This window comes from Tiliqua scincoides, chromosome 12 (assembly GCF_035046505.1).
Source record: "Tiliqua scincoides isolate rTilSci1 chromosome 12, rTilSci1.hap2, whole genome shotgun sequence".
Taxonomy (NCBI): domain Eukaryota; kingdom Metazoa; phylum Chordata; class Lepidosauria; order Squamata; family Scincidae; genus Tiliqua; species Tiliqua scincoides.
The window spans coordinates 7998812-8009177 of NC_089832.1; the positions used below are offsets into that span (position 1 = coordinate 7998812).

General features: G+C 41.8%; 1 protein-coding gene across 4 annotated transcripts in view; it reads left to right on the forward strand.

The window, feature by feature from the left end:
* Nucleotides 1-10025, forward strand: part of STAG2 (STAG2 cohesin complex component) — an 86266-nt gene extending 76241 nt beyond the window's left edge. For all 4 annotated transcript variants that reach the window (XM_066639895.1, XM_066639898.1, XM_066639896.1 and 1 more), the window contains exon 34: nucleotides 7887-10025. In XM_066639895.1, the coding sequence (XP_066495992.1) occupies nucleotides 7887-7910 (24 nt within the window). In that variant the 3' untranslated portion in view covers nucleotides 7911-10025. The remainder of the gene's footprint in view (nucleotides 1-7886) is intronic.
* The last annotated feature ends 341 nt before the right edge of the window (nucleotides 10026-10366 follow it).

The following is a 10366-nucleotide window of genomic DNA, read 5'->3' on the forward strand; positions in this document are numbered from 1 at the left end:
CACCCCCCTCGCCCCTACCCTCCCCCCACCCCTGAAAGGGAACGGTGGAAGCGTTATACGAACTGGTGGGTCGTGACCCACCACTTTGGGAACCACTGGAATAAAGTATTTTAATTATATGATAATCAGTTTGCGCAGATTCACTCACCAGGGCTGGTGAGTTCCACCCCAGTCATTCATTCATTCCACCCCAGTCTGGCGGCTTGACAAGACCCTATTTTTTCTGAGGTTGAAGCCAGGAAGGAGGGTGAGGTATTGACTGTGCATGGTCATTGTGAACTTTAGGAAGATGAGCCTTTGCCTTCTTCCTTGAGTTTGGTGAACTGGGATCATCTTTGTCGCAGTGCCTCTCAAATTGATAGAGCGACCTTGGGCACAAAACTTTGCTTTTCATGGTATCCGAATGTTGAGGAATACTCCAGCTAAAATTTGTGAACCCAGGATAACACTGAAGCAGCAAAGTCTTTTCACTGTTGTCTTTGTATAGTCACACATAGTGGAGTTATGTGCAGAGCCAACCTTGGAAGGTTCCAGAGCATTGCTGAGTGTCTTGCCCATGTTTGAATTGGGAAACCTTCTGAATTGTTTAGTAAAGCTTTAGCAATGTAGGGCACAATCCTATCCTGCACTGGAACAGGTATGTCAGGAGGCTTGCACTGCATCCAGTGTAGGATTGTGGCCATAAGCAGCTCAGCAAGAGGTAAGGGGAAACATTTCTTCTTACCCCTGGAAAGGGCTGCTGGATCTCCTCATACCACCTCTGGAGCTTCAAGCGCCTTCAAGCCACACTGTTCTCCCAGGGAATGTGGGTTGGGATCTGGCATAACTGCTGGATCCCAGCCCCGCCTCCCACTCCGACTGCCCCCGGGGCCCTCCACCGCCTTTCCTCCTCCCCGCCCCTCCAGACCTACCTACCTTTCATCCTTGCGTCGGCTCAGATGAGCCGATGCAAGGAGCTGGGAAGAAGCCGGCGTGGAGGCTTCCGTCAGCCTCCGCAGGCTGGTGTTTCTTGGAGTGCCGGCCTGGCTTCCTCCTGAGGAGGGGATTGTGCCCATAGTTAGGATTCAGATTAGCAGTTAGGATTGTACCCATAGAAAGATAACTCAAATTTTTAAGTTTGTTTGTTATACGAGTAATAGTGTTAGTAGTTTGTTACTGTGAAAAATATTTAACAAATAGAATTATATGCAGAGTAGTATATGCATATGCATATAAAATTATATGCAGAGGACAGTTAATGCTGACTTGTATTATGGTGATCAGGGTCACTTTAAAAGTGGTGCTAGGGTAAGCAAAACACCCCTCCGTTGCTGGCCATGGCAGTGGTCCTCTCTGGAGAGAGTAATCTTGTGGACGTCTGTGCCTCCTGTCAAAGGTTTTGTAGGCAGATGAGGAAGAATCAAGACCTGCATTTGAAGTCCACCTTGTGGGATTCGCTCCTTACTTGTGCAAAGGCTGTGTGGAAGCAATCTGTCATCACACATACTCTGCCACTATAAGCAACTTTCTTGAAGTAGGCAAGACAGTATAAAAATCCTCATTGGCGGGACTGTTGAGACCGAAGGATGGTTAACAAGGCATGTAGCAAACTCTGTAGTTGTCATGCCAGGACTGGGAATACCATTAAAGAGAAGATGATGTGTAAGACACAGGACAGACCATCTGGGGCACTAATGTTGACACAGACCAACCTCGGAGACAAGGCAGTTAACACCAGTGTTTTCTCTGGGTCGGTTGCGACCAGTGAACAGGCTCGGGAAAGATCTCAGTGGCCAAAGTCAGTTCCATTTCTGAGAATGTGGAAACATTGAGACAATCTCCCGTCCTGTCATGCTACAGACCCCAACAGATGACAACAAAGGGATCAAGAGATCTTGGAGCCAAAGCCCAGTGCACCACCACTGACCATGTGCATCATCACACAGATGACTGTATCCGTCATAGGCTACCATGTTTCTTGGACTGGGAGATAAGCTCCAAATGTTAACATAAGAACATAAGAACAGCCCCACTGGATCAGGCCATAGGCCCATCTAGTCCAGCTTCCTGTATCTCACAGCGGCCCACCAAACGCCCCAGGGAGCACACCAGATAACAAGAGACCTCATCCTGGTGCCCTCCCCTGCATCTGGCATTCTGACTTAACCCATTTCTAAAATCAGGAGGTTGCACATACACATCATGGCTTGTACCCCCTAATGGATTTTTCCTCCAGAAACTTGTCCAATCCCCTTTTAAAGGCATCTAGGCTAGACGCCAGCACCACATCCTGTGGCAAGGAGTTCCACAGACCGACCACACGCTGAGTAAAGAAATATTTTCTTTTGTCTGTCCTAACCCGCCCAACACTCAATTTTAGTGGATGTCAATTTTAGTGGACTCAATTTTAGATACCTGGTTCTGGTATTATGTGAGAGTGTAAAGAGCATCTCCCTATCCACTCTGTCCATTCCCTGCATAATTTTGTATGTCTCAATCATGTCCCCCCTCAAGCGTCTCTTTTCTAGGCTGAAGAGGCCAAACGCCGTAGCCTTTCCTCATAAGGAAGGTGCCCCAGCCCCGTAATCATCTTAGTCGCTCTCTTTTGCACCTTTTCCATTTCCACTATGACTTTTTTGAGATGCGGCGACCAGAACTGGACACAATACTCCAGGTGTGGCCTTACCATAGATTTGTACAACGGCATTATAATACTAGCCGTTTTGTTCTCAATACCCTTCCTAATGATCCCAAGCATAGAATTGGCCTTCTTCACTGCCGCTGCACATTGGGTCGACACTTTCATCGACCTGTCCACCACCACCCCAAGATCTCTCTCCTGATCTGTCACAGACAGCTCAGAACCCATCAGCCTATATCTAAAGTTTTGATTTTTTGCCCCAATGTGCATGACTTTACACTTACTGACATTGAAGCGCATCTGCCATTTTGCTGCCCATTCTGCCAGTCTGGAGAGATCCTTCTGGAGCTCCTCACAATCACTTCTGGTCTTTACCACTCGGAAAAGTTTGGTGTCGTCTGCAAACTTAGCCACTTCACTGCTCAACCCTGTCTCCAGGTCATTTATGAAGAGGTTGAAAAGCACCGGTCCCAGGACAGATCCTTGGGGCACACCGCTTTTCACCTCTCTCCATTGTGAAAATTGCCCATTGACACCCACTCTCTGCTTCCTGGCCTCCAACCAGTTCTCAATCCACGAGAGGACCTGTCCTCTAATTCCCTGATTGTGGAGTTTTTTCAGTAGCCTTTGGTGAGGGACCGTGTCAAATGCCTTCTGAAAGTCCAGATATATAATGTCCACAGGTTCTCCCGCATCCACGTGCCTGTTGACCTTTTCAAAGAATTCTATAAGGTTTGTGAGGCAAGACTTACCCTTACAGAAGCCATGCTGACTCTCCCTCAGCAAGGCCTGTTCCTCTATGTGTTTTGAGATCCTATCTTTGATGAGGCATTCCACCATCTTACCCGGTACGGATGTTAGGCTGACCGGCCTATAGTTTCCCGGGTCCCCCCTCTTTCCCTTTTTAAAAATAGGCGTGACATTTGTTATCCTCCAATCTTCTGGCACCGTGGCCATTTTGAGGGACAAGTTGTATACCTTAGTCAAGAGATCTGCAACTTCATTCTTCAATTCCTTAATAACCCTTGGGTGGATGCCATCAGGGCCCGGTGACTTATTGATCTTTAATTTATCAATGAGGTCTGAAACATCTTCTCTTTTAACCTCTATCTGACTTAACTCCTCGGTTAGGAGGGGCCGTTCGGGCAGCGGTATCTGCCCGAGGTCTTCTGCCGTGAAGATGTTTGGAGTACATACACTCTCTAGCTCTATTCCAGTTATGGATGCCATGAACTAGCTGTGCTCAAGATGGGGAAAGAGGCCAACCCTGTTGCCAAACCAACCATCATCCTCACTCAACACCCTGGGGATCAAGGGAGCATCTCTTGACCATGATGTCAGTGCCACCTGTGAAAACAAGAACATTCGTAATTCAATTTGACGTTGTTTCAAACTCAAGCAGCAAAGTCGGTCAGTTCATATCAACTCAGCCTTTGCTTCTGCTGACAGTGACAACTCCCTAGTTTTCTTGTCTTTAATGTCAGTGGCACAACCAAACTTGGTGTCAGAAACAGCTCTCTGAGGAGCCCTCCTAAGTCCACCAGATGGAGACTGATTGTGTATATAATTTTGTGCAGAGGATGCACATACACCAGTAACCTTATATGTTTTGCTTGTTCTCCTAAAAGCAGCCAAGGAAGCTTAAGAGAAACCATTTTTGGTGCCATCAGCATCTTGCAGGTTGGAACCAAATTTGTATACCAAAGTATAAGGTGAGAGAAATTCATTTTTATTTACATACACCAAACTACTGAAAAGCAGGTGTCTCCTTGCAAAAAGAAAATTCAGCTGACTTTGAAAGCAAGACACTGGACAATATAGCAAGAAAATTGTGTGCCATCTCCACCATGAACGTGAGGATAGCTATTTCCTGTCCTGCATGGCCACATGTGCTTTGGGAAAAGCACTCTGCTAACTGAGTAAGAGGCACTTTTTCAAGTGGGTGCTCCTTTTTTTTTTTTAGCAGGGGGAGAGTAACTGGCCCTCCTCACCCCAGCAGTGTTTTTTCTAGTGGCTGCCTGCTGGTGTTCTTTTGCATCTTTTTAGATCGTGAGCCCTATTGGGACAGGGAGCCATTAGTTGTTTGATTTTTCTCTGTAAACCGCTTTGTGAACTTTTTGTTGAAAAGCGGTATATAAATACTGTTAATAATAATTAATAATAATATTATGGAGCAACTTTTAGAAGACAACCCAAAAATCATTGCTACGTGCCAATCTGAAGCTTCTAAGATAGCAAAGCAACAGATCAACTCTGTGGAAGCCTTAGTACAGTTCTTCTTTAAGAGAATGGCAGACTTTGTCGCATTAAGAAAGCATGCCTGGCTAAGAGTGGCCTCCTTTGTCCCAAATTGAGGATTTACCATTTGACTGAGGAAGGACAACACGGAGTGACCAGCTATGTGATGTGAAAGACATTTGAGCTAATCTTCACCCCACCTGATGAACTGAAAAGTAGTGTACTGCCGATACCAGAGATTTCAGCTATACAAGACCATGTTCAGAAAGATCGTGTTGCAAATGGTTCTTGGGACAATAGGATAAAAACCAGAACATTGACAATGGAAGCAAAACCAGAAAAGCACAGAAGCTGTAAGCCAAGCTTTGACTATGCCGCTCTCCTTTCATCCCTGTTTGTGATGTTTATGCCTCTTCTAATACCCATAACATTGTGGAATGCAACAATGATTAACAACAACATAACTCGCCTTCAATACAACCTGCACCTTAATACAACCTGACCTTGTGATGGTCAAGGCAGTTCTGGTTTGCATCCCTGCTTGGGTTGGCAAGAGGTCAGTTACTTCCACCTACTCAGCGACCAAACCTCCAGTCTCAGAACTGAAATCAAATTACTATTCTACAACCTCAAGATCCTGACACTGATGGTATGGAGGGTCCTTTCTGCCAATTCTGCAGTGAGGAGGAGCTGAAGAACATCTTGGCTTTTTCCAGGAAATCCTTGATGCAGCAAAGTGGAAATTACACTGAACTAAACTATTTTCAGCCAAGGGATGCCTCCATCCTACAACATGGCATTCATCTCAGGCCTGACAAACTCTTCCCTTGGGTTTCATTCTTCAGCCATATTTTCCTTCCATCCAGGAATAGATAGTGCTGTTATTTTCTCTCCGCAGCTGGTTTGAAGGTTGTTTAAGGGTCTTGAATAAGCATTGGTCTTAAAAAGAGAGATCCTTCCTCCAAAGATGCTCAGGGCAGCGTGCTTATTTCTTCCTCTTCCTACCTGTTGTTTGTTTCCACCCAATGCCTGATTTTGTGGGTGACCAATTTATTTCCAAGGTTTTTTGGTTGGCTACAAAGGAGCCACAAGTGATCACAATCCACTGGAGCAGTTTCCTCCACTGCTGCCAATTTGAGAGGTATTCAGGCCCCAAAACTCTGCAAGGCAGCCACGATTGGCACTTTCCAAACTTCATCATACATTGCATCCCGGACATGAGACCAGGAGCAGATGCCCTATTTGTTTTGTATAGAGCATCACCATGTGATCAACCTTGACTTGCCTCTTGGTAAGCTAACTATGTGTGACTGTACAGAAACCGTGAAGGGCAGCAGGTTGCTTACATGCAACTATAGTTCTTTAAGTGGTCTTCTGTGTAGATATACAACCCCCCATCCCGCTGTCCCCCTCTGCAGGTCTTTTTTTCTAATGCCTGACTCCAAGAATGGCGCTCTCTTTAGACAACACAGACCAGCACACATTTTGCTTCCTTAAACGTTACACCAATTCCTGGGTATTTTTGGGGTGCCGATTCCAAAAATGGCATCCGATTTGCCCCATCGCATCTAGTTTTGGAGACCCGGCATAGCCTCTTTAGTGAATGGTTCAAGCAGGTTCCTCATGAGGAAGCCTACACCATGGCTTCCTCATGAGAAAGCTGCTTGAACCATTCACTAAAGAGGCTATGCTCTGTGTCCAAAACTAGACGCGATAGGGCAAAACAGATGCCATTTTTGGAATCGGCACCCCAAATTCATATCAAACCACCATAAAGTTTGGGGAAAACTTTTCTGACCCTCAGTTTTGTAGGCCTGTGTAATTTGAACCAGGGAGCGGTTCTCAAAGTAATGGGGAGATTGTGCTTTCTTTCTGCCTTCAAGGCACAAGGTGCTCAGGGGGTTTCTCTCATCTAAGAGCAGAGACAGACACTTGACAGAGCTCTGGCACTTTCGGAGGTCGGCTTTGTACCCACTAGGTGTGCCTGCCCAGATTACCACTCCAAGAACTTTAGTTCCTGGTAAGCAACCTGACCTTACAGTTTATGAAATAAGATTTGAGACCTCTGAAATAGTCTTCTACCAGACTTTTTTTTTCAGGGTGAAAAGACAAATTTTTATAGCTTCATTGCTATTTATTTAAAAATTCAGTGGAGTGTGTGTGTTCGGTTTACTTACAAGTAATTTGTAATACACTTAATACTCCTTGAACGTTTACAGTTTCCCCATCATTTTTAGCTCTTACTAGTTGTTTGTTGCTGAAAGATTTTGGATCAAATATTTCTGATGAACACAATACATTACCATGCACTTCCAGTACAATCTTAACCATAATCCCCTTTTCTTTCTCTTGCACTGTGCTTTCCTGTATCTTGACAAACTATTACCCACAGAAACTCATTCCAAATCATTTTTGTTTTAATTGGAAAGGTGGATGCAGTTGGCAAGTGGCAGCACAAGAGGGCAGCACATTCTACATTCAGTGACCTTTTACAGTAGTTGCTGTAAATACATGCTTGTTAGAAATGTATTGACTTTGGCTGCTGCAGAAAAACAAACTGTACATTGTTTTGTAACATAACTCACTGAACTGTAAGTTCCCAGGTTGTTCTTGGTGTCTGATTTCACAGGACATTGTTTAGAGAAAATTGCATCACTAATGTCTAATGCAGCTGTGATTATAGAGAAACCTTATTTTCTAGTGACCCTGTCCATGAGTTTGTCCTAGAGTTTTAGTTCTGTGTCAACGGACCAAGATTATTCACATTACTAATTTGCTTCACACGTAGCTGCAACCTGTTGTAGCATCAAGTTGAAGAAGTGTATACATTTACAGCTCCTTACAGCTGCACTTTTTGCCCACTTTGTGTTAAAGAAAAGAATTTGGATTTTGTTATAGCTTCTGGGCATTGAAAATGGATACATTTCTGTATAGTGTGTATATATGGTAAGAATATACTCTTTTAGTTTAGACATTGATGAAAAACATATTGCATCTTCTAAATTTATGCAACTTTTCTCTCTTCTAGGTTCTTGGAGTATCAATGTTTTAATTAACATTACAGCAAATAACTCCGTGGTGAAGTCATTTTCTAATGTGGAAGAGGAGATTTATAAAATTGTGGTAGATACAGTGATATTCTGAACAAGTTTTTTCTCTAAGGAGAATGATGTGCTTACAAGATCAAGTGCATTGAAGGGGCAGTTTTGTTTGCCTGAAACATAAAGGACAAGTAAACAACTTGAGGATAAGCTACAGTTTCTGTTGGAAAAACCAGTATTTTATTTATGTACTATTACTTTACTTTCAAATCATAGTTAAACATCCCCTTTTTGAAATTCCTAGCTGTTGGGGAGGTGCTTGGTACATTTTTTTTTAAAGTTCCCTCCTTGTTAGAATCTGTTGGATGCATTGAAATAATTCTGCTACATCGGTGTTGAAATCCATTAGCTGAAATGATAGCTGGCTTGATTTCAATCACTGGCATTTGTAGAACCAGAAGAGAAAGCAGAAGCATTTCAGCAAAATGCTTCCATTCTGGTAAACAGTTAGGATAATCATAGAAAAAGAATTTAGATGCACACTGATTATTTTACCCAAAAGCTCTCTTAGATTTTTTTAAAAAAAGAAACATCCCAACACTTCCTTATATTGCATAATCATGAACTATCCAGGAACCACGGACTGCCAGAAAGCACTGAGATCAATCCTGCTTACCCATTAATGACCCTGAGAGTTTGCTTGTCCTTTAAGAAAAAATGTAATGTTGTGAAATTCCTTCCAGTAGTGCCACTGTATTTTGTCTCCAAATAAAGAAGCTTATTGTAGTATGTTTGCAGAAAAATTCTAAACAAAAAATATACAGCTTATTAGAGTGTGGGAATAGGGGTCTAAATTTTAAATAAAATATATATATATATAAATTGGTGCTGATTTTATAATTGCGCAGTTTGTTTAGTTTTTTCTTACTTTTAAATTCCAACTTAAAAATTATGAGGTTTCAGAAATATATTGAAAGTTTAACAATGTTTAAAAATAGATGAGCATGAGAATTCATGCTTTAAAAATGATTTTTAAATTTGTATTTTATATTGTTTTATCTATCTGTCTTTGCAAGCAGTCTTCAGGTTAATGATACTTCTAACAGGTTACAGTACATTTGCTCTGTATGTAAATTAAATTGAATAATAGAAATTCATAAATACCCCCATAATATCCTTTGAAAGCTAAGCTTTAAAACTTTGTTTGCCACCTACTTGTCACCATTTTAAATTAAACCATTTTAAAACGAACCACACCTGGATCTACGCCATTTTGACATTGACTCACCCTGCAAGGCTTAGGCAGCTAGACATCATTTAAAGGAAATGTTAACTTATATTACATATGTATATTTTTTGTCAGTTGTCTCTCAGTTCTTGAGGTATATTATTTCTAATCATTCCATGCGCCTTAATAACGCTTGCAATACAATAACTTTCCCCAGATGATCAAATATAAACAGGCTTTCATTATTCATTCAGGAAAAAAAAACAAATCAGATGTTGGGCTGTGATAGCCAAAAGCCATGAGGTCAGGCTCACATAATTACTTTGAGTTGTTGTCATGGGTTAACACGACCAGACCAGGTCTGCCTAGCTTCATTTTTCATGTCTACAAAGTACCTGCCTATATTATCTTTTATTTCTTCTACTTCTTACCACTGCATTTAAATAGAACTGCTGAGAGGACTGTATATATGATTTTAAACTTAAGTTGATTTTTTTCCTTACTCTCCAAGGAGTGTTTCTTTGTGAAAGCAGTTCTTACAGCTTTGTTTTCAAACAACTAAAAAAAATGTTTTATATATTTACCTTAACCTGTTGTCCTCCACATTCTATTGTCCTAATTGTACTGTTTTCTGATTTGTATTTATGTCTTGAGACAAGTAACTTTTTGAATAAAAATAAACCTGCAGTATGTTGTAAGTTTGATCTTTTTGAATCAAGGGTAGAGGAAGAATAAAGAGCGTGAAAGGTGCAAATGTTACGTTTATAAGAAAAATTAAAAGCTTTTTCCATGTCTTTTAAGTGTTTGTCTCAGAATTGGGATAATGTATGGAAAACTGCACTGTTTTATATTTGTAATAAATTGTACAAGTTTTTAAAATGTGAATAAAGCACTAATTGGGTTAATAATTTAAAGTAGAGATGTTATGCAGTCATGATTGGTCTAAATATTTCTTCAGCTGGAGAAAGACGGGCAAATGTATTTATAGAGGGAAAATGCAAGCTTATTAAGAGTGTGTCTGGAAATCTAAAGGAATCAGATAACTGCACTGCTCCCATTCACTAGAATGGTTGCAAATCATCCTGGGACACAGAGCACTGGAACAATTCAACACCAAAGGAAGTGTCGTTATCTAAGGTATGACTAAATCTATAGTGCACTTGTGGATGTTGAGCTTGTGGCAAATGAAGGGTCCAAGTTTGGCTGCTGTTTCCATAAGTCTGCTTGAGCAGAAATATG